This window comes from Poromitra crassiceps, assembly GCF_964638095.1.
Source record: "Poromitra crassiceps genome assembly, chromosome: 3".
NCBI classification, from domain to species: domain Eukaryota; kingdom Metazoa; phylum Chordata; class Actinopteri; order Beryciformes; family Melamphaidae; genus Poromitra; species Poromitra crassiceps.
The window spans coordinates 34,092,924-34,117,262 of NC_139625.1; the positions used below are offsets into that span (position 1 = coordinate 34,092,924).

The 24,339-nt window shown below is 43.4% G+C and overlaps 2 protein-coding genes across 2 annotated transcripts; both read left to right on the top strand.

The window, feature by feature from the left end:
- Positions 1 to 629: 629 nt before the first annotated feature.
- Positions 630 to 9,375, top strand: mavs (mitochondrial antiviral signaling protein). Its single transcript, XM_083634436.1, has 5 exons — positions 630 to 699; positions 3,028 to 3,150; positions 4,939 to 5,119; positions 5,800 to 6,413; positions 7,789 to 9,375. The coding sequence occupies exons 2-5, from the start codon at positions 3,028 to 3,030 to the stop codon at positions 8,446 to 8,448; spliced, it is 1,578 nt and encodes a 525-aa protein (XP_083490562.1). The 5' UTR covers positions 630 to 699; the 3' UTR covers positions 8,449 to 9,375.
- Positions 9,376 to 12,662: 3,287 nt separating this feature from the next.
- Positions 12,663 to 23,695, top strand: pank2 (pantothenate kinase 2). Its single transcript, XM_083632900.1, has 7 exons — positions 12,663 to 12,984; positions 13,503 to 13,855; positions 15,506 to 15,759; positions 16,803 to 16,979; positions 17,493 to 17,616; positions 20,745 to 20,870; positions 21,019 to 23,695. Exons 1-7 carry the CDS (start codon positions 12,762 to 12,764, stop codon positions 21,067 to 21,069), a joined length of 1,308 nt encoding a protein of 435 aa, XP_083489026.1. The 5' UTR covers positions 12,663 to 12,761; the 3' UTR covers positions 21,070 to 23,695.
- The last annotated feature ends 644 nt before the right edge of the window (positions 23,696 to 24,339 follow it).

Sequence of the window (24,339 nt, forward strand, 5' to 3'; positions counted from 1 at the left end):
TCTGTGTGGAGTTTGCATCTTCTCCCCTGTCAGTGACCCTGACCAAGGCAATGACAAAATAACTGGAGTTGGTCACCGGGCGCTGCACTGCGGCTGCCCACTGCGGCTGCCCACTGCTCCTAGTTCTAGGAAGGTTCCTAGTAGAGGATGGGTCAAATGCAGAGGATACATTTCCCCATGGGATAAATAAAGGATAACTTAACTTAAGGTAAGTATATTGAGATTAAATTAATTCAAGGTAAGTATATTGAGATTAAAACAACACAATCACAAACAATTAAGTAGCAGCTATAAAACGAAGACGATCAAAGGTGATGAGGGGGAAAGTGCTGTCAATATCGTGTGTGTCTGCGTGCAAAGGGTGGTGACGTGGGCATGCATGCTTGTTGTGGGTAGTAGTCTCCCTCTGTCTCTCTCTCCCTCCCTACCTGAAAGGATTTAGAGACAGATTTATTAAAAGCAGAAGTCCAGATCCAAAGGTCACGCTTGGGGTTCAGGATTAAGAAGCTCGTACTATTGGTCCTCTTTATTTAACAGACGGCGCTGTCGTCCAATGGCGATGGAGAATCCGGACCGTCTGCGCAGATGTGTGTGCGCGGAGGTCACGCCCCCAAAAGCTGAAGCAGGAATAGCGTTTGAGGGGAGAGTCACGAACAGCTCAGTCAGAAGAACTGCTGAAGCCAAGCCAACACACGAAAGGTGAGATCTGTGCTTATATTGTAGCTAAATGAAAGCGTATGTAGGCTAATGACAGAACATTTGTTTTAATCTAAGTACTCAGCATTAAAGTAAACAACGCGGGAAACAAGAGGTGACATCATTGCCTACTTTGCATATGACTCGGTTTAAAATAGCATGTAGGCTACGCAGCTTTGTAATGTTATTTATATTGATAATACATTTTTGGATTATAGTGTATTTTTATTATCCTTTTTTACTTTTCTCAGTGACAAACGCCCCTTTTGGTGTGTAATTGTAATTGTGTAATTTCTTGCCAACTTTAACTGTCATAGGTTTTAAATAGGTTACAGGCTTGAGAACTTAATTTCCTCATACCATCACATCAATTTCCATCTTGTTACCTACCATCTTGTTTTATCTTCTTGCTACCAAACTTGTCAACTTTTGCTCTTTCCTGCAAGCTCTTTCAAGTCGAAATTAAGAGTCTGCTGCTATGCTATGAAATGAAATGGGATCCAGCCAGGTGTCTGCCAAGGAAAGGCTTTCTTGACCTGCCAGTTAGTTGGAGGTCACAGTTTTGGCACAGCTCGGCATAATTCGCCCTTGTGTCAAGGTGCTACCCCCCCCCCCCCCCCCCCCCCACCCCCCCCCCCCCACACACACACACACACACACACACACACACACACACACACACACACACACACACACACACACACACACACACACACACACACACACACACTGCCTCCTCTGTCCTGTTAATCTGCAATTATCCCTCATTGCTTTACTTTCATCTACAAGGCTGGTTGGAATACAGTAATACTTGCTTACTTCTTCTTTGAGTACAATGAACGGCTTTCTCCTGTACTGTACTTGATTCATGGACCTGGAGCTTTAAAACACCTGGTTCAGAAATCCAGTTTGTTGAGCAATTAATTGCAGCCTCTGCCATTTGGAAATGATCCTAATTAATTGTTCAGCTCTGATATATTATGCAACCTTTTCCATTCTACCAAACGGCAGTCAAGTCAATTCGACCTGAGAAGGAGACTTTGCTCCTTGGTTGCTGCCTCTGATATTGCATTGGAGTTTTAGAGCCACCATATCAGACTGCTACTTACTGTCCCCACGTCATATAGCAAATGTGAACAGGTCTTTGAGTTTGACTGGCCGGTGGAGTCAGCCAGAAAGTCCACCCTGCCTGACTGAATGTGACAACAGATTATTTCAGCAGTCTGTGTAGGTATAAACAGACTGAAGGCCAGGTTTAAAGTGTATTCAACACACCACCGAGTGCCCTGCCTTTTGCTTTTACATTTGTTGACCCTGGAAGGACAATGAAATATGCTAGGCTAGGGGTGTAAGACACTTTGAAAATTCCCTGCTGCACTGCCAAGCAGTTGCAGATATTAAACCAGAGTCTGGAGGTTATTAATCAGTTACTAGTCAAGGCCTGTTCACCCTCCTCCTCCTCCACACCAGTTGCATTCACAACCTTGAAATACAGCAATGTGTTCTCCTCAAAGTGAAAACAATTGTGCAGCTGTGCGTAGTCAGAAAAGAGGTCTGTCTGCAGAGCCTTTGTCTGGAAATAATGGTTAAGTCCCAAACTCTCCTTTAATGGGGTGGAAGTGGGAGTGATTCACTTATTTCCTGTTGCTATGTGTCATCATGCTAGCTGCTTTTCACTTTCACTTTTGGTTTCTTGAACAAACCAAGATCTAAAAATCCCCGGTCTTTCTTTTTTTTTGCCAAGCAAGATGTGTTATCATTGTCTTTTCTGGGTACTTTCATGTAAAGCGCTCAATTCCCATCAAGGTGTCTCACATGTAGCGAATAGCAAGGAATCCTGTTTCAATTTGAGACATGCACTGATAGCGATTATGCAATATATTTTCCCACCTATAATGCACGTGTAAAACAGGTTAAGCTGGTCAGAAGGGAGACGTCCTTAGCTAGTTGTATTCTATGTGGTGTTAACACTTCTAGGTAAAAAAGGTAAAAAATAATATTTGGCTGATAATGATATTGCTTTTTAAAGCTGATATTGGCTGGTACCGATATATCGGCATATCCCTAATTGAAACATTTACCACAGGATCTATATACAGTATGTAGTTTCTATCTATTCCTTGGGTGTGAAAAGAAAGCCGATGTAGACACCTGGTTTGGATGCCAGAAGAAAGAAGTTTGGAATATATCACAGAATGTATTGTCACTTTGTTTTAGTGTCCGCTCCATTATTTCACAAAGATAAACTATACATCGAGCAGAAGTAAGAAGTTTGGAATATTGCAGAATTTACTGTCTCTGTTTTAAATTGACTCCTCTCTTATTTCACAGATGGCGTTCGCCAGGGAGAAACTATACAATGGCTACTTGCGGCGGAAAATGGCTGTCATCGCCAGCAATGTGAAAGCGAGAGAAATCGTGCCCCATCTGCCTTGCTTGACCACCTCTGACAGGGTCAGTTCATTAGGGAGAAGGAGGACCTTAAATGTAGTTATTCATGATCCTGTTTTGGCAGCAACACATGACTGCTCCTGTTAGCCTTTGCTGCCTGTGTCATAGAACATTTGGTGGATGCTCTTCACCAAAGCACATCCATGATTGCTTACATGTACAGAATGGATGGCATTAGTTTTGTGTTACATTCTAGTAAGAATACTGAAGAGGGCTTTCCCTTCTTCACTGTGATGATGGATATTATGAGGCCACACCTTGCACCTATTGTGCAGCAAAGGGTACAAGGTGTGGCCTATGGGTCAATTACTTTAAAAACATTCCATGACAGGCGTCCGGGTAGTGTAGCCGTAGATTCCCTGCCTACCAACATGAGGGTCATAGGTTCCGTTACCTCCGGCTTGGTCAGGCGTCCATACAGGCATGATTGGCTGTCTGCAGGTGGGAAGCCCGAAATGAGGATATGTGTCCTGGTCGCTGCACTAGCACCTCCTCTGGTCAGTCGGGACGCCTGTTCAGGACGGAAGGGAACTGGTGGGAATAGCGTGATCCTCCCACGTGCTACGTCCTGCCTGTGAAGCTCCCCGCTGGCAGGTGAAAAGAACCGGTTAGCAACTGCGCATGTATCGGAGGGAGCATGTGTGTGTGTCTGTCTACGGCTCTCCCCAGATCGGCAGAGGGGGTGGGGCAGCGACCGGGGCAGCAGGGGGAATTGGTCAAGTACAATTGGGGAGAAAATATGGGGGGGAAATCCGAAGAAGAAAAAACATTCCATGACAGTTACTCAAAGTGTTTTATTTTTATAAACCCCCCCCCCCCCCCCGTTTTCTCCCTGATTGTCCTTGGCCAATAGAGTACCGCAGGGATGATGTATTTTTGTAGTCGGAAGTCGGAAATCCCGGACATGTTGGATTTTACGGGGAAAAGTCTATGGGGGATTTCACTTAAGGTCATAAGGTCTGTGGTTCACAAAAGTTTATGAGAGTGGTAATTTGTGTTCAGCAGGATAATCTTCATGAATATGAATCGCTTTTATGTCTTTTGAAGCGTTTTCTAAAAATTGCATTTAAAAAACGCATTTACGTTTCAAAAGTCATAAAAGTCATTCACGTTTGTGAAGATTATCCTGCTGACCCCAAGTTACCGCTCCCATATGTTTGTTAACCACAGACCTTATAATCCCCATTCTAAAACCCCATTGACTTTTCCCCGTAAGATCCAACATGCTACTTCCGGGCTCATTCCTGCAGTGCTATATTATCCCTGCTGTCGGTCGTTGCTCTACCCCCTCTGCTGATTTGGGGAGAGTTGTAGACTAGCACATGATTCCTCCGATACATGTGAGTTTCACCGGCAGGACGTAACGTGTGGGAGGATCACGCCGGACCCACACCCGGACCCCCCAATTCCCCTCCTGCCCAACAGGCGCCTCGACCGACCAGAGGAGGCACTAGTGCAGCGACCAGGACATGTACTGTACTATACCCATAATCCAGCTTCCCACCCACAGAGACTGCTAGTTGTGCCTTTCGGAACATCTGACCAAGCCTTAAGTACCGCTACCGGGAATGGAACCCGGGTCTTTACTCTACGGTGGTAGGCGAGTGCTTTTACCTCTACGCTACCCAGACTCCTAGAAAGACTGATTATCAGTGTGGTTACGGGGTTCTTCACAGAGCAGATTGCTTGGCAGAAGCTACTTATCATCTTATGTTTAGGTGTCATAAAGACCACCTTTATTGATTGATGTGTGTATTCCTTACATATTCTTTCATAACACATTATCTTCAGGAAGAAATAGAGGCAAAAAGAGAGGTTAACGGGAATTACGCTGCCATGCAGCATCTCCTGGACTGTCTGAGGAGGAGAGAGAACTGGCCGGACGAGTTCATCGCAGCGCTGGAGGCGTGCGAGCAGAGAACGATGGCAGCTGAGATCAGATCAGAGTACGACTCTCTGAGAGGCCCCAACAGTAAGTCAGCACGGATTAACTAGTATACAGAAGAGATCAAAACTGCTGAATCAGTGAATATGCATTTGCAAAAGTTGCACTTTTGTATACGAGTCAAGATTATTTAGCGCTAGCTGTGAAAACTAGTTTGATCAAAATGTCCTTCAGGTTCCTTATGATCTAGTGACATAGATTGTATTAAAGGGACAATTCACCCCCAATTGAAACACACAGTGCGTTAGCCCCTGTAGTTCCATCTCAGCCTTCTCCCAGACTATGAAGTTAACTATTCCAAAAACAGCAAAAAACAAAAAAATTCTACAAAGAGCTCATACAGCAAAAGCACAGTCAGTCAGTCAGTCAGTCAGTCAGTCAGGAAAATATGGGTAATAAGGAAGCAAACATTGGATTATGGACCCACAGTGCAATCCTATGCATTTTATTATTATTTTATTTCTTAGCTGTAAAAAGATGGCCCCATTAACTTCAATAGTTTGATAGAAGGCTGAGATGGAACTATAGAGGCTAACTACTCCCTGTGTGTTTGATGGTCCTATGAACTAACTGACATCAGGGTGTGTAGACTAGATAATCACTGAATTTTAATTTCTGGGTGAACTATCCCTTAACAGATTTGGATAACCTCTAGATGTGCGCAGTCAAAACTGAATGAAGTGATAACGCTGTTTGCTTTGCCCTAGATCCCAGTCCACCCTCCCCTCCTACCACTGTGGTCACGGCACACATCCACCCGGCTCCATCTGCCAGTGGGCCTGTGTCCGCTGTTTCCCCCCCGCCTGAGGCAGCCGCCCCAGACTCACCCCCTCCAGAAGCCCCCCTGCAGCCAGAAGCGCCCCCAAACCCAGACACTCCACCAGCTCCACAGGCTGCACCCTCTTCAGAGCCTGCCCCCCAGCTTCCACAGTCCCCCCAGGCGAGAGTGACACCCCCTCCATCAACGCCTCCTCCTTCTCCCGAACCCTCACGCCAAGTTCAGCAGGAGCCGGAGGAAAACTCTGAAATGGACTCCCAGGACATGGATCAGGATGACTCCAGTGACAAGAGTCTGATTCCTGATAGAGTGAGCGCGGGAGACGGCCAGGTTTCACTCGACTCCGAGCCGACCGCTGACCCAGGACCTGCTGTGGACCAGAGCAATGCAGCTGCTCCGTCCTCACCACACGCTCGCCAAGCACCAGCCCAGGAGAGCAGCACAGCGCAGAGTCTCTTAACCACCCCAGAGAAGCCCCCCGTACAAGAAACACCAGTAGACCTAGTAGCTGCTGAAGAAAGCTCTGAACCCATCGCCACACAGGTAAACCTCAAATTAGCTCAAGATAATATAATGAACTAGAAGGGCACTGGGAGAGAACAGACCTCTGCCAAGGCCAATAGTCCAGTCTGCTATGATATGCAAATTGTGTGAGTCGGATCGGCTCCGCTCCAAAATGTAATGGGTTCTTCCTTGGCCCACGCTACACCATTCCACCATTCCACCAAGTTTCAGGAAAATCAGCCCAGTAGTTTTTCAATAAACCTGATAATGGACAGACAGACAAACAGCACCGAAAACATAGCCTCCTTGGCGGAGGTAACAAGTAACTGTTGGCAGGTGAGAACCACACATTTGAAAAGGAATTCAGAAAAGGCTGTAGTTATTTTTCTGATTAAGAAAGATGTATTTTTATAGCTTAAAGGGAAATCCACCTTCAGATACTCTTACACTGTTAGATATAAACTGTGGTTGTGTGTGTGTGTGTGTGTGTGTGTGTGTGTGTGTGTGTGTGTGTGTGTGTGTGTGTGTGTGTGTGTGTTTGTTTGTGTGTACCCACTTTTCCCAAAGCCTGCCTCGTGTACTTCTACTTTAGTCAGTGATTTACATTTCCCAGAATGGACTGTGCTCCTTCCTCAAAATGCACCCCGTCTTGCACAGTAGCTGTATTGCATTCTGGTCTATTATTGAAGCTTCTGTCAGTAGAGAAATAGGTCTCTCTCCTCTTCTGGATTTCTCCCTGTATGATTGTTAAACAGCAGTGCAAAATGGTGTCTCTATAATCTATAATCACCTTTTCAGGCTATACCTGGGCCCTTCTTGAACTAACATCTTTTCATTAAAAAACTAATGTTACTTAGTCCTTCTCAAACTACTTTCTACATAATGCTACTCTAGTCCATCAAAATGTCTTAGCTGCCATTGATTGTGTTGCATAGTTGTTTTCTGTAGTCTTGACAAAATGTGATATTGTAAGTCGCTTTGGACAAAAGCGTCTGCTAAATTACATAATGTAATGTAATGTACAAAGAAGCCCTCTTTGATTGTGATGTACTGACACCGAAACCTGACGTTTACCGCTAATGTTTTAGATCAACAAAATGTGCCCAGAAATGCAAGCTACATCCTATTTTTTTTACCGTATTCAAGCATTTAAAGGTTAATTCCCCCCTTGAAAAAAGGTATTTTTTAACATGGTCATGAACCCAAGGGTCATGAAACAAGCACAAAAATCACCATGTAAAATTTCATTCCAAGTTAACAAAAATTCTGAGGTTACATCCTCCCTACATCCTTCCTTACAGCTGACAAATTCCGAATGGGTAATACAAGTCTCCTACCCTCCTGTGTGTAAGACAGGTGTTTTCTAAACTCTCCAAGTCAAAAACCTGACATCTGATAGTTATTTCACCTGCAGGTGATGAACGACAGTCAGCAGGAGCAAAGCACAGACACAGCCTCCCCAGTGCGTGGTATGGACGTGCTGGATGCTTCTCTCACAGACACCGTGTGTCTGAGCAAGCCTGGCCAACTGCTCAGCATCCAACAGCCGCATCACGACACTCCTACTCTCCCTGCAGAACAGCAACCCTACTCAGGCGACAGCGAGCGTCTGGAAATAAGTGACCCTGAGCCTTCTGCCCACGTTCTTGTCCCCACCTCTCCGCCACCACGACGGCCCAACGGTGTTGTCGCGGACAAACTTCCCAATAATAACGAACCAGAGGAGGACCACTACGAATCCGTCAGCCTGAGCTCCCTGGGAGAGGTGCGGGAGATGGTGGTGCGAGTGGCCGAGGAAGCGTCTATCCAGAACTACGACGGCCAAAACTTGAGAGCGCAGGCTCAGATCCTGAATGGCCAAGCAGCCAAAGAGCCCGCTTCTGCACCGCCCACCAGCGCCGCTGAGCCCGTATCGAATTCAAACACCCCCTCAGAGTCTGCGCCAAAGCAGCAGGATCCAGAGAAGAAGGCCTACCTGTCGCCGAATGCAAAGTACTTTATGACAGCTGCCGCAGTCGGCGCCTGTGCATTGATGGTGGCGTGGAGGTTGAAGCAAGGAAAGATTATGTTTTAAAGCCCCTGGAAACCCAAATCCACAATAACCTTCTATGTAATTTAGGGTCTTATGTACATATTAATCTGCATCAAAATGTAATGGTAAATGGCATTTATGTAGCGCTTTTATCCAAAGCGCTTTACAATGAATTCACCCATTCACACACCGATGGCGGCAAGCTGCCACTCAGGGTGCTGGCACACCATCGGGAGCAATTTGGGTTTCAGTGTCTTGCCCAAGGACACTTCGACATGCAGACTGGAGGACGCGGGAATTGAACCACCGACCTCTTTTTTCCAAAGCGATTAGTGGATGACCTGCTCTACGTCCTGAGCTACAGCTGTATTCGAAATTAATTTGTTTAAATCCAAATTCGAAATATTGTCATTTAAGTTTTTTTTTAATGCTATATGTCATGCGCACATCTCATCCACATCAAGTTGAGCACCACTTGGGGGGTGATCACGGGGGACAATTCGGTGGACACACCCCCACAGTTTCAGAGCAGCTTTTGAAGCCTAAATGTATATACTTGGCAACATTTTTAATTGTTCAAATTTGCCTGGGGGGTTAATAATTTTTTTTTCTGTGGAGTGACAAACTCAAAACACACTCCAGTATTTATTTTTAGTTTCCAAGGGCTTTAAGGCTTTTGAAAGAGGATTTTAAGGGCACCGTGCCTTATTGTGGTCTCTGGACTGTGACAGTGTGATGTAACTTGTTTAATATTTACCCATAATAATAGCTGGCAGAACTTTGAACATCTACATGTAATTAAATCAGTCTGCTGTTAAGATGGAACATGTTTTGCGTTGTAAATGTTGAATTGAGTTAGAGCCCTACTGACCTAAGACCAAATACTATAATCTACACATTTTACTTTATTCATTTTATTAGTTGATGACTTATTGAAGCTGGGTTAAGATCTCAGGTGATTTAAGGTTTGTAAAGGTACACTGATACTGTGTATTGATGATAGCACTATATATATATATATATATATATATATATATATATATATATATATATATATATATATATATATATATATATATATATATATATAATGTCTGATAAGCACTTTCTTGATAAGGCTGCTTGCTGCCCAGCGAGGACAGCTGATTAACTAGTGTATCATCATGGACATGAAGTTCACTGGATGTGTAATGTGAAAGAAAGCTTTCCCAAAACACACTGCGATTTTGCTTTTCCTGTGTTTAGTTGGAAATAGGCCTAATACAGTAATAGGTAGTCTCGCTAGCCAGCCTCTCTTCCCTTCCAAGAGAGGCTGGCTAGCGAGACTAAATAATAGGTAACTAGTCCTGATACCCGTTGGAGCATGATGCAATCACTGTGTGTGTGTGTGTGTGTGTGTGTGTGTGTGTGTGTGTGTGTGTGTGTGTGTGTGTGTGTGTGTGTGTGTGTGTGTGTGTGTGTGTGTGTGTGAGAGAGTGTGTGTGTGTGTGTGTGTGAGAGAGTGTGTGTGTGTGAGAGAGTGAGTGAGTGAGAGAGGGAGAGAGAGAGAGAGAGAGAGAGTGACCTGCTGGATGCTGTGGTTAGTGCTATCACTAATTGCTGATACCCGTTGGAGCCATTGACGTATACTTATAGCTCAGTGGTTGGAGCAGTCACTGTCTGTCTGTCTGCCTGTCTGAGTGAGGGTCACCTATTGGCTGCTGTGGGTAATGCTATAACTAATTTTTGTGTGTGTGTGTGTGTGTGTGTATGTGTGTGTGTGTGTGTGTGTCACACCTACTGGCTGCTGTGGGTAGTGCTTAATCAGCCATAATGACATACCGTAATTAGAAAATCTGGCCCTGTCACCGTCTCATACTGTGTACATACGTATACATACATACAGGTTTGCCCTTTTATGTGTTAGATGCACTATCTGTATTTATTTGTGTATATTTACATATATCCATGATCATGCATTTTAAGAAAGTTATGTATCACAAATGTTTTAAAGCATTGTTATAGACACATTTATGTTTTAATTCAAATTTCAACCAGAACCAATTAGCTATAACATATAATTTAATTTCATATTTTGCTGAATTATTTGTTTATGGATTTGTCTCCCCAACATGCCCTGGATAACTACATGTAGATGTAATTTTGCTCTTACACAGTTTCTCTTATTGTTCAAGTAAAACAAATTCTAATGTGTCATATAGTATTGTCAATGCAAGAGATGGCAGAAAATAATAAGTTAATTTAGAATGTTTGTGGACACATAGCCTTGTCATTGTGGGAAGCACTGAAGTTTTAGCCCCATCTGTTCTTCATCTAAATCTATTTCTATGCATTGGACAATCAAATCAATAAAATTTAAATTACAAAAGAATGTCTCTGCAGAGAAACCATGTTAATTATTATGTCAAGTTGTTTGTCACTTTAATATGCAAAATCTCCACTACACACCAGCCTCTCAGAAATGTTAGCCTGGATGGAAACTCTTTCCATCCAGGCTAGAGAGTGGCGTCAGCTGAGGACCACTAACCTCGCGTCACCAGGCTCTTCTCGGCGAGAAAGAGCCTGGCTCCCGCCCACAATTGATTTTGTCACCCTACTGGCTCCGGCCTAGAGCCCGCCCTAGACCGGATGGCAGCGTTTCTAGCTCGTCAACTTTCACGTTAACTTGACAATTTGACCCAAGTATCAGAATCCTCTTTCACCGTTTTGACCGGTGTGTCAGGCGGTGGTGGCGGAGATGCCATATTGCATGAACGTTTTGTTTTATGTAACGCTAGCTTTGTTTTGATCAGACTCTAGTTTAGGTAACATCACCGCGTCGAGCTAACGGCAACAAAGACGTTGTTAAGCGCATTGCCATCCGGTGTTAATTCTGGGTCCGGGGTTTACGCCCCCATGACAAAAAGCGGGGTGGAAGGTGCCCAGACTAGAGGACCACAAAATGCGATGCGAGACTCATTAGCCAATGAACAGCCAGGAATAGTCTCGCGCTACTTTTGCATGCTAAAATAAAGCTGATAACATACAATTTGATTCAAGGGGATTTTTTTTCTCCAAAGGACAACACAAACTGTCTATGTTGCTGCAACTCGACAGTGCTGCCAGGACCTTACTTCCTGGAACTCTTGAGAGTAAAAAATAACCACCATCAACCATCAACATTATATACATTTAATAGTATTATTTAATATAGCTCAATGTAAAAAACTGGTCCATTGGAGTGAATGGAGATGTCGGGACTCTTCCATCTACACAGCTCTGGAAAAACCTCACTCCGAGTTTAGGTTACTCCGAGTTTGACTGCCTGGCATACTCTAGTCTGGGCACCTTCCACCCCGCTTTTTGTCATGGGGGCGTAAACCCCGGACCCAGAATTAACACCGGATGGCAATGCGCCTAACAACGTCTTTGTTGCCGTTAGCTTGACGCGGTGATGTTACCTAAACTAGAGTCTGATCAAAACAAAGCTAGCGTTACATAAAACAAAACGTTTATGCAATATGGCATCTCCGCCACCACCGCCTGACACACCGGTCAAAACGGTGAAAGAGGATTCTGATACTTGGGTCAAATTGTCAAGTTAACGTGAAAGTTGACGAGCTAGAAACGCTGCCATCCGGTCTAGGGCGGGCTCTAGGCGGGAACCAGTAGGGTGACAAAATCAATTGTGGGCGGGAGCCAGGCTCTTTCTCGCCGAGAAGAGCCTGGTGACGCGTAACCTCGCGTCACCAGGCTCTTCTCGGCGAGAAAGAGCCTGGCTCCCGCCCACAATTGATTTTGTCACCCTACTGGTTCCGGCCTAGAGCCCGCCCTAGACCGGATGGCAGCGTTTCTAGCTCGTCAACTTTCATGTTAACTTGACAATTTGACCCAAGTATCAGAACGGCAAACAACAAAACAAAAGATGGACGTACCGAAGTTCTTTTAGAAACATTGCGGATTCACAATCTCACATCTTTTAAGCCAATACAGAAGCTTTGCATCAGACAATTAAACGAGGGAAGAGACATCAAGCTAACAGCAACACAGATGTTTTTTGGCGCACTGCCTTCCGGTGTTCATTCTGGTTCCGTGGTTTACGCCCCATGACAAAAAGCGGGGTGGAAGGTGCCCAGACTAGGTGACGCGAGGTTAGGCATACTCGTACTTTGATTGGTTCAGGCTTCCATCGATCAAACACTGGCTCCGCCCTCTTCAGCTTGGTCTGCATAGAAAACGACACAGCTATTTTAGCTAATTAGCCTTCTCATCGCGCTAGCCAGCACATACAGCATTGCCCACATACACCATCAACATTTTAACGGTTTAGTTGATCATAACGTGCTGCATATGTAGCCAATTGTTCATAAAATTAAATGGCGTTCAATGGCCAACAGCGCGACCAGGAACCCTCCGACGACGACGATGAAACGCCCACGAAGCAGCCTCGGTCAACGAAGGAGATGCCAGCCGGCGGTTCTTTCAGAAACGACCCCGACAATGAGCCAGCCACGCCCGGGGGAAGCGCCACCCCGGCCCGCAAGACCTCCAACTCCACAACGAGGCATCGCATCGACTCGGTGAAGAAAAGCAGGCCGCGTATGTGTGTTCACCTTACGGTTACTAGCTTGCCTTTGGGCTTGGTGTATTCGCTGGAGTTGTACCGTTGCATGTTTACAAAAATCGAAGGCGTTCCACAAAAGACACTGGTTAAAAATGTCGAGATTTGCAAATATAAATACGTTACAGTAAGCTAATGGGGGACGCAAATGCCGCAAAATGAAATCGATATGACGTAAGAAGTATGCTAGAAGTACTATAAAAAAATCATTTGATATTGGTATTACATAGTACCAATGGCAGTAACGTTAAATAGCCAGGACCTATTTTGCAACAAGATGGCGTTTATAGTACACACTGTACTGGTGCTTATATGAGGATGTAGCTGCATGCTATTATCAGGGCCAACACTGAGAAATCAGTACATTAGTCTTCAGTGTCACTAAGCATTTTACTTAAGATATACATTTATTTTTCCCTATAAAAAATATTTTTGTTCTACAAGATCAATAGTGAAATAATGTCTTTTGTATGTATTCATATTTCATATTCTGCAGCATTTCCCTGGTTTGGCATGGATATTGGAGGCACTCTGGTGAAACTGGTGTACTTTGAGCCCAAAGACATCACAGCGGAGGAGGAGCAGGAGGAGGTGGAGAACCTGAAGAGCATCCGGAGGTACCTGACGTCGCACACGGCGTACGGCCAGACGGGCGTCAGGGACGTGCACCTGGAGCTCCAGGACCTGACGCTGTGCGGCCGCACGGGCTGCCTGCACTGCATCCGCTTCCCCACCCACGACCTGCCCGCTTTCCTGCACATGGGCCGCAGCAAGCATTTCTCCAGCCTGCACACCACCCTCTGTGCCACCGGAGGTGGGGCGTACAAGTTCGAGTCTGATTTCCGCACGGTGGGTCCGCAGCTCATGTGTGTCTGCTTTTACAGGCGGCGAACAGGAAGGAAAATGGGTGAGAATTGTGAAATTGCATTAGGAGTCTGACAGGCGTGCAGCATGCAACCACGACATCCTGGGTTTGAATCTGGCCTGGGATCCCATCTCTCTCTGCTGTGCCCTACCCAATAAAGGAAAAAAGAAATACCAATAATAATTAATTACGATTCCACGAACCTCATAAGACAATATTTTTGATCAAATAAATACCTGAATATCGATATTGTGACTATTGGTGCTTTCACAAAATATTTACCAATGAGATTTTTGATCATCATTAATGTGGATATAATGACTAAGGGGGTAAAGGCAAATAATAGAACAGCTAGAACAGTCTGGTAAGTTCAGAAAATGACATCACTTTACTGTAAAGCAGCCTTTAAAATGAGGAAAAGACAACAATTGGAGCATATCACGATATTACAATATCCAAAATCTTAAGATGATATCTAGTCTCATATCACAATATCGATATATTGTCCAGCCCTGTCAGATATCAAAGCAACTTTATATTCTGACACTGTTAAACATCCCTTTTTTTTTATTCCTGACCTTATTAGACAGCAGTGGTTGATTGGGAGGGAGGGATGGATGGTAGGGAGCTAGATCATGGTTGTTGTATTCAATTTCTCCTAAAATAAGGGGGAATGTGCTATAATTGCCTAGTAAATAAAGAAAATGCAACTTTACTGTGGATTTTTGAATGCGAGAGGATGCAGAGATTGTGATTTTTTTCTTTTTTTCTTGAGACAACTCCCATTATTTTTTTATACTTTGTTTTTATTCAATTTTTCCATTTTTAAATGCAAAGGAACAGACATACAAGTACAGTACACATGACAGAGACAGACATTAGTGGAGGGAACAAATACAAACTCAAATACAATAATAATAGGTCCTGAAGGAGCACTTCCATTTCTTCACATCTAGTTGACAGAATTGCTGTGGGTTGCATATGAGACATTCAACAATCACATCCCATGGGGATTATCACATGGAGAGAACGGGAGGGGGGGGGGGGAGAAACACAGTATACAGAGTGAATGGATCAACTATAGGTTACCCCTCAGAGATCCCTTGATCTACCCAGATACAGAGACCATCTCATCCAGTGGTTGACAAATTTGTCCATGCATAGTCTCAAAGAAAAGGTCAGACTTTCCATGTTGTAAATTTCCTTTACAAGCCCTATCCACTCTGATTTTGTTGGAGGTTCTACATTCAACCACTTCCTCGTTATGGCTTTTTTACTGGCTGCAAGCAGTATGTGGAGAATATATCTATCATGTGAATTGAGCTTGTGTGGTATATTGCATAAGTAAATTGTACTAAAAATGATTAAGCCTTAGGCCCATTATTGTATTTATCTCAGCTACTACTCCCAGCCAGTATGGTTGGATTACAGCACAGTCCCAAAAAGTATGAAAGTGGTCGGCCATGGTGTTGTTACATTTCCTCCAGCAGTGACCATATTCTATGTTGAGACAACTCCCATTCTATTCAATCCGCTCACCCCTTTTCTTCCTCCCCCTGTTTCCTGCCTCTTTGTGTGTTCTCCTGGCCACATCCCCTCAATCATGTTTTCCGTGTTCTCTTTCCTGAAACAAGATGGCTGACCTGCAGCTTCACAAGCTGGATGAGCTGGACTGTTTGATCCGTGGGGTGCTGTACATCGACTCGGTGGTGTCCAGCGGGCCCTCAGAGTGCTACTACTTTGAAAACCCCACGGACCCCGAGCGCTGCGTCCAGAGGCCCTACACACTGGAGAACCCCTACCCTCTGCTGCTGGTCAACATCGGGTCTGGGGTCAGCATCCTGGCCGTCTACTCTGAGAATAACTACAAACGAGTCACTGGGACCAGGTAATAATCAGCAGTAGGAGATCTGCTGTCCACTGGTCATGATGGCTGTTGGACTCCTGCCACTTTTCAACAGTTTACTGGTATTTAGAATGGAGAAGAATCCAGAAACACTGTTTGGATACCTGCAAAAGTGTCCAAATTGTTCAGTACACACTGACTTACTGACCTCAGTGGAAATTAATCGACTTTAGCAGGTGGAATTATTTTCCTGATCACACAAAAAATATATACCGATATAAGTAAGAGACACATTTATATATAGGTTCCAAACCACTGAATTGATCACTGAAGGTGATGTAGGGTTGTTGTTGTTTTTTACAGGAGGGTGCAGGGTGGGCAGTGTGTGTGGTTACAGGAGGGTGCAGGGTGGGCAGTGTGTGTGGTTACAGGAGGGTGCAGGGTGGGCAGTGTGTGTGTGGTCGGTGTTTGATGATGCCTGCCCTCCATGTCTCCCTCCTGCCATGGTGTTAAAAGTAGCAGAATTTTTTAAGCTGCCAGTGACCAGACCACTTCCTTTACCATCTGTTTGCTCATGAGCTTAAGCCAAAGCTTTATTTATTTATTTATTTATTTATTACTTTGATTTGGGTTTAGGTTGAATTTTGAATAACGTTTGTTCAACTGAAGGTTTAGCTATTGGTCAGCTCAGTGTTTTTTCCTCCTATTCTCTTCACTGCTCCTATTCTCTTCACTGGTGGTTTCTCTGTCTGGTGGCTTTGAAAGGGACTCTTGTCCGGCTCATGAACACTTGGTTTTGCCTCGACATAATGGCCCTCTGTTCTTTGTGCTGCGAGAGAAACACAAGATGAGCGTATTTTCATCGAGAATCTGAAGAATCTGCCTAACCTTGTTGGAGTTATTCATTTGTAATGTATCCACTGGTAGCAGAGACATGCTGCTTTTTGCCCCTAATTTTCAGACAACTAATGTGATGTCACAGTTGCTGCCCAGTGGAGCAGGCAGCTAATATTCCAGATGCATGTCATGTTTTTTTTATTTGGAGGTTGTCTTATAACATCGTCTTTTCATCCGTGTGTTGGCAGCCTGGGCGGTGGGACCTTCCTGGGTTTGTGTTGCCTTCTCACTGGCTGCTCTACTTTCGAGGAAGCCCTAGAAATGGCTTCTCAGGGGGAAAGCACCCGCGTGGACAAACTGGTGCGTGACATCTATGGCGGAGACTACGAGAGGTTTGGGCTGCCAGGCTGGGCTGTGGCGTCAAGGTAGGACTTAAACCAGCGTTGTTTTTTTTATCTATTTGTGGCAGATCCACACAGAGGAACCTTTTTAATGAACCAGGAGGCAACTGATTTTTTGTCTATTTTCAGTCTAATTATTAAACCAAACAAATTTGTATTAACATCGGGGTTTTTTAATGATTTCTGGAAACTGTTGTTTTGGATAAAAAAATTTTTTTACTTGACACCTAATAAGTGCATATAATATTGATAAAGAACAAAGGCATGGCTTCCTTGCATAAAAGTAATCAGAAAAGGTCAGTAGTGGCACACAAATATCCCATGAATTCCAGGATAATGCTAAATTTAGCTTTCTTGATTGATTCCAAACAAAAGATTTGTGCTCTTCCAGAAGGCAGAATATTACATAATACTCCATTTACAATGTCCCATTTGGCAGATGCTTTTATCCAAAGTGACGTACACATTACTCCTAAGAAAACAGACCATTGTTCACTGCTGTTGCTGTAACAGTGAATCATATTTTTGCTTTGGTAGTTTTGGCAACATGGTGTCTAAAGAGAAAAGGGAGTCTGTCTCCAAAGAGGACCTGGCCAGAGCCACACTGGTCAGCATCACCAACAACATCGGCTCTATCACCAGGATGTGTGCGGTCAATGAGGTCAGTCCCACCCCCACCCTATCTGCTGAAGATTGTTTTCATGCTGTCTTTGCTTCACTAGAATCTCAGTTCACCTAGACTGGTTGACAAACTCATACCAGGAGCAAAATCGAACTATTCAGTAGGGCTGGGCGATATGACCAAAATCTCATATCCCAATATAGGTAATTTCATATCCCAATATCAATATATTATCACTAGGGCTGTCAGCGTTAACCCCTTTATTCGCGCGTTAACTCAAATTCCTATTAACGCCACTAATCTTTTTAACGCGCGATTAACGCATGCACATTCTGTGATGTTTGAGCCTTGGTCCGCGCCGTAGTTTTGGAAATCAGGAAGCAGTAACGTTGATATCAAGCAGAAAGAAACCTCCGTGAGCAGAAAAGGAGGAAGAAAATTGTTATAATGGCAAGTTCAGCTTAAAATTGAGAAGATGTCCCGCATTTTGGGTGAGGGAGAGAAAGAGAGAGCGCGTTAGCGCGATCAGACCGTTGCAGGGAGAGAGAGAGACACACACACACACACAGACAGACGGAGAGCGGGGGGCGGAGAGAGGGAGAGACTAGAGAGAGAGGCAGACAGTGAGAAAGACGGGAGGGCGACCAGACCGGAGTCAGAGAGAGAGGCCGAGAGAGAAAGCGAGAGGGGGAGAGAGAGCTGGCACACAGCTGCTCCTGGATAGCAGGTTAATTTCACACAGAGCATCCTGAGAGATGTGTATTCCCAGTAACTAGTAGCAATAATAACAATATACCAATGGCCAAATACTTACCCATACTAATGATAATAGCTACTACCCATATTAATACAACAGTGCATCTTTGCACAAAGCTCCCATGTTTAAGGTACCTCGGTTTAAGGTAGATTTAGAACAGATAAAAAAAATTGTGCGATTAATTTGCGATTAATCATGATTAACTATGGACAATCATGCGATTAATCGCGATTAAATATTTTAGTTGATTGACAGCCCTAATTATCACGATATAGGATATTTTCTGTAGATTTAACGGATAGTTTATATAAAATGGACATTTATTTATGTAGCGGTTTGACCAAGTTTAAACCATTCAAAAGTTTCAGTTAATGTCAAACCCCACAGGATACATGCATTCAGAATACAGATGAAGCCTGGTTATTTTCTTTACAACATAAACTAATTGATAATTAATTGCAGGGCAGTAGAATGAAACACAAACTGAACCACACCACCAGTTCAATTTTCAAAGATTATATTCGAGCAAAACGGGTAGAAGAAAAGTTCATTATAGTTCAGTCCAATTCCCCAGTTCAGTTTATAAAGGAAGAAAAAATACTCTACCTCAGGATTTCCATGTTACCAGTTCAATGTAGTTCAGTTCACTCAACAAAAATACTCCACTCCGGAATTTCCTTGTTATCCAACAAAACTCAAAGCCAAGTAAACTATAGATATATAAGCGAAAGCTAACCGAAGCATAACCCAAAGCTTTGTCAATTGGTCACCCGTCTTTTGCCAACTCAAGGCTGGTGACAGCTGCTATCAGCTAGGGTTAGTTAATTAGTTCGTTGGCTAATTAGTTAGCTAAGATTACAACAGCTGTTGTCAAGTCTCCAGAGACGTTTTGCTGTCGGCTCCTCAATGGATTTCCTTGGGATGATGAGAGATGATGTTTTGGCACACGGCGTAAATACTTGGAGATGCTGACGAAGTGGAGATAACTTCTCCTTGCCCTTTATTCGCTGGCTGATAAAGGGATGCAAGGGGCTGGTTGACAGAACCGGGTGTGGACTGGTGGTGTGTGTAGGTGAGTAAAAAAACAGACTGACGAAAGCAAAGCGTTATCTAAATTGAGAACAATATTGCCGTAAAGAGTGTGGTTTGTAACATGATATGATTATATACGAATGTGAAATGATATTTTCTGCCATGAAAATGGTATATATCGTCATATCCCACAGCCCTACCATTCAGCTTAGAGAGCTATCAAAGACAGACACCCAACCAAAAAAAACAACAACATCCAATCCCAAAAAAGTCAAATGTGTACTGGTAGCACATCGGTTGATGATGTTCTTGTTTGCCGCATCGTATCATATTGAACTTACTTAGTATTGGTATCACGGTCAAAATGTTGGTATCAGGACACCACCACATGAAGGGTTTCAACAGGCTTTCTGTGGAATAATGGCTTCCCTCCAGTCCCCCATGCTGTCTGTTTCCTCTGTGCGTTCAGCCTCTTTACGGTGCTGCCTTGTGGCATCTTGATCAAGCAGCATTGTACAGGGCTATGAAGGCGTAGAGGAGGTATGCTGCATTTCCACACCAATACAGCCTTCTTTTACACGTCCAAGCCAGAGGTGTCCGTTAGTCAGTTAGTTAGTTAATTGTATTTGACAAAATTTAAAACATACATGATCGGCTGAACATACTATCAGTCTCCATATAGGATTCAAAATGACAGAGGATTAAAAACACAAGAAAACCTGAGGGTTTATTTCCATTGTGATTTTCAACAAAAAAAAAAGTCTTTATTCAGCAATCAGCACTGCAGTCATGTGAACAGAGTTTACAGCCTTAATCAGTAAGTTTCACATGATTTGATTTCATAGTTGGGTCTTCTACTTTATACCAGCCTTTTTCATGTTAATCTGTCCTTGTGATGATGACGTTGACGTTGATGACGTTTTTATGCTTGCACAAATGTGTTATTCCATGTGCTAATACAGGGAATCACTGTATTCTTTTACATGGCCAAGACAATGCAATTTTAATGTTAGGCAAAATAGAGATGAGATTGTGTTATAATAATAGTACTGAAGAGGGTGCTCTTTGCAAGAAGGATAATTTACCATCCCTGTGGAAACCACAAGAGTTAGCAGCATAGCAGCCAAAACAGGCCTAGCCATTCTGTATGGGATTAACAGTATCAGCAGAGATAGTTGGGAATCATCTTTGGTCAATCAGATTGCTTGGGTGAAACTGCTTTTATAAATTTGCCTTTAAGTGGGGTGGAAGTAGCTGGTTAAACCCACAAAATATTGCTATTTCTTGTGCATTTACTGTATGTTTACACCATCTTAAGATGATGAAGAGCATGTGCCCTAATTATTTGCACCCTGCTCTGTTTTGTTTCTTTGTGAAGAACATAGAGCGAGTGGTCTTTGTGGGCAACTTCCTGAGGGTGAACACCCTCTCCATGAAGCTGCTGGCCTACGCCATGGACTACTGGTCCAAAGGCCAGCTGAAGGCTCTCTTCCTCCGGCATGAGGTAAGAACTCTGGCCCTCTCTTACCACGCACGGCCTGTAGACCAGAAATGTTGTTTACTGCCCTGATGGGCGCCATCATAAATAAAATACTTTTAATCACCAATATTTAACTAAGTGAAACCTTTTTTCTTTTTTGTGTCTTGTTTAGGGTTACTTTGGAGCCGTCGGAGCCCTGCTGGAGCTTTTGAATCCATCCTAAGTGCACATCCAAAGAAGCACTTTTCTATCTGCTGCAGATTAGCACTTTAAACTGTCCAAAATTCAAACCAGGGTGAAGATCTAACAGCAGCCACCAGCCAAACACTGGTCACTTTTGGCTGTGGTGGGTAAAGTTAGTCTATTCTCCCAGCCTGTTTGGAGGTCCCATTCTCAGAAATCTTCTCTTGTAAAAAACGGTGTGCGGTCAGCGGATGAAGGTTGTTTTCCTGCCCTAAGATTGTATTCAGAGTCACTGCATTAGGTCCAAACCACCATGTGTCACATCTGTTAGACAAACGTTTCGCATTAGGGACTTGAGCCAGGCGGAATGCAGTGTTGGCAAGGTTTCGTTTAAGACATCTCAAGGAAATTCACCAGAATTGCCTGAAATGCTTTGGCTAAAAAGCACTTGTCTTGTCAACTATACGAGTTACCCTTCAGTGGGTATCGGGACCTCGGACAAGTAGTATTTCTAAATGCTTTCTGTGGTTTATTTGATCCTGCCTGGGTGCCAGGTGAGGAGGGTTTTGTTGAATTGAGTGATACTGAGTGACAGAACTTAAAAGACAATCACGGGAAAGATTTAATACCAGAAAGGCCAGTAAAGTTTGAGGTGTTGAGATAAGACACAAACTGACAATCAAAGGGTGGTGAACAATAACATACATAGAACTACTGTTCCCTTGAAGATTTTGAAAGTCTACTAACACTGGTTTGTACAGAGAAAGTGTTGAAAAATCAACAACGCTCTGCCTTTCTAGTGTTTTTTGTTTGTTTTTTATGTGATTGTCAGGAAAAATGTCAGTCCACACATCTGGTACTCTTAAGCCACTTCTAGACATGAACTCTGGACTATGTCTGTTGAATCAGGTCCAGGCATTCCCTGGAGTTACCCTTCCAGACGAGATGTTTCCACACAAGGAAAATCTCCGGTGAGAGTAGGGGGATGGAGGATGGGGCATGATGTAGTGCAGCGGGAATCACAGTGTGAGACAGACTTTTTTTTTCTGATCCTTCCCCCATTTTCTCCCCAATTCTACTTGGCCGATTTCCTCCTGCTGCCCTGGTCGCTGCTCCAACCCCTCTGCCGTTCTGGGGAGAGCCGTAGACTAGCACCATGCTACTTCAACATGTGCAGTTGCCGGCCGCTTCTTTTCACCTGAGAGTGGGGAGCTTCACCGGCAGGATGTAGCACGTGGGAGGGTCACGCTATTCCCACCAGTATGCGAGACAGACTTAATTACATTTCTCAATGAAGACTATGTCAGCAATATATATTTTAGCAAGCAATTCTCCACTCCATGACAACTCTTTCAATGCATTATTCTGGCGATAGGGATAGAAACTAGCCATCCAGAACCGGTATGGTTTTAACCAGGCTATAAAAGATTAGAAAACGTGGGGTGGCGATGTGTCAAAAAGTGAGCCGTTTGCGTGTATCCCGTATCCCGTCTCACCAACTCCGTAAGACATGCCTCTATATATATTGGGTGGGTAAGATCCGTGTTTGTGGGAGCATGCTCACAATGGACAATTGTGTCTTCAGTACATACAGCCCATCCGAGTGATGTCTGGATATCTTCAGGGGTTCACTGCATATTTAGTATGGGCTTTAGTATGCTAAAACAAATACACAAAACTCACTTAGGTCTGCTAATATCTGTGATTAAATACTCATTATCTAATATCAGAGTCGGCATGACTGATATGTTAATTTCAAACAGCGAGGTTTCAAAACTGGGTGTTGATTTTCTTTGTTAATCACCATAATCGATAAAAACACCCCCCAAAGTCACTGTTACTTCAGGCGTATGCTTTAATAGAGACATTACCGGTAACTGTTACTGGTAGGCTACTGGTTTTGAAAATGATCAAAATCAATACAAATTTCCCCAAAACTAAAATCCAATGCGAAGAGCCATGTCACATGTGACATAAATCAAAGCTTTTCATGTAACTTTTCATGCAAAAACATTTGATGAATCTGTCACCTGACCCCAAACCAGTTGAGTCTGGATTGTTGTTGGTACTCTGTCAGACTGTTTAGTAAGCTATTCTTAAATGGTTTTGATGGTGGAAAAGTAGGCTATTCTTAAATAGTTTTGATGGTGGAAAAGTAGGCTATTCTTAAATAGTTTTGATGGTGGAAAAGTGATATTGTACTTCCTTATTGGTCAGTCAAACCACTGTCGTCAGGCTTATCAGAAAGACATTTAGCGGGTATACCGTGAAAAATTCAACCCCATGTTTCTTGTGTGTGTTATCAGTTGTTTTCCAGATTTTTCTGTTCAGTAAACTGTAGGCAAGCACAGTGAGTTTTAGCATTGTTATAATTGTTAATCCATGGGAGGGATTATTATAGGCACCATATCTGTCAATCAGTCAGTTTAGGTGGACAGTTTGAGTTATTAAGGCAAATGGTTCTACAGTTTGTTGATTTAAATGAAGTGCCTGTAATGTTTTTGTACTGAAGACCTTCATGTGATCATCTCCAAAATGAGACAGATTTGTAATTCTCACATGGTTTTTCCCTCTGTTTGCATCATGTTCAATGGCAAAGAAAACACATTTTTGTAACTTTTCAAATTTCTTATGACATGTATTATTAAATGCAAATGTTTCTTATCTTTGTGACTGCATGTGGCCAGTTAATTTGTTTAGCAAGAGTTTAAATATTCACTGAAAATTTGAAAGACTAGTAATCTCATGACTACATTAGGCTACTTACTACATTTTAGAACATGCTATTTAAATAGGCTATCAAGAGTAGAACTAGCCCCAACACAAAACAAGTCTCAAAGGGGGCTAGAACAGACTCTTAGGAAATGTACACTAAAGCACCAAAGACACACTAGCTAGTCACCACAGGAGTAGGCTATTATAAGAATATAGTCAGCCTAGTACCACACAAACATCACCAGTCCTTTGACTATTACAGCACTATTCAAATTATTTTACATTTTGGACATTCTCACATCAGATGTATTTAGATCGTTAATGAATTTCTTCTCAGTTAATTCGCGTATAATCTTGGACAGACACGTTGAACGTGTTGACAGGCACGTAGGCTACGTAGCGTACGTCGTCAAGACACGTAGGCTACTAGCCACGCCGCATTTCACACGTACGCTGTATGTGTGTGAAATAAGTTACATTTTCATTCTTTTTTGCGTTATTATGCTGCAAGGAGAAAACCTGTTGCAGAACCCCTCATGAAAGAGGCAGTGTCTTTCCAGGGAAAATCCAGCCCCCATACAGTCACGTCCTCCTT

Coding starts and splice junctions, on each gene's coding strand:
- mavs (XM_083634436.1), top strand. CDS start 3,028: ATGGCGTTCGCCAGGGAGAAACTATACAATGGCTACTTGCGGCGGAAA. Junction 5,120..5,799: donor CTCTCTGAGAGGCCCCAACA/GTAAGTCAGCAC, acceptor GCTTTGCCCTAG/ATCCCAGTCCACCCTCCCCT. Junction 6,414..7,788: donor CTGAACCCATCGCCACACAG/GTAAACCTCAAA, acceptor TTTCACCTGCAG/GTGATGAACGACAGTCAGCA.
- pank2 (XM_083632900.1), top strand. CDS start 12,762: ATGGCGTTCAATGGCCAACAGCGCGACCAGGAACCCTCCGACGACGAC. Junction 16,980..17,492: donor GGCTGGGCTGTGGCGTCAAG/GTAGGACTTAAA, acceptor TTGCTTTGGTAG/TTTTGGCAACATGGTGTCTA. Junction 17,617..20,744: donor GGATGTGTGCGGTCAATGAG/GTCAGTCCCACC, acceptor TTCTTTGTGAAG/AACATAGAGCGAGTGGTCTT.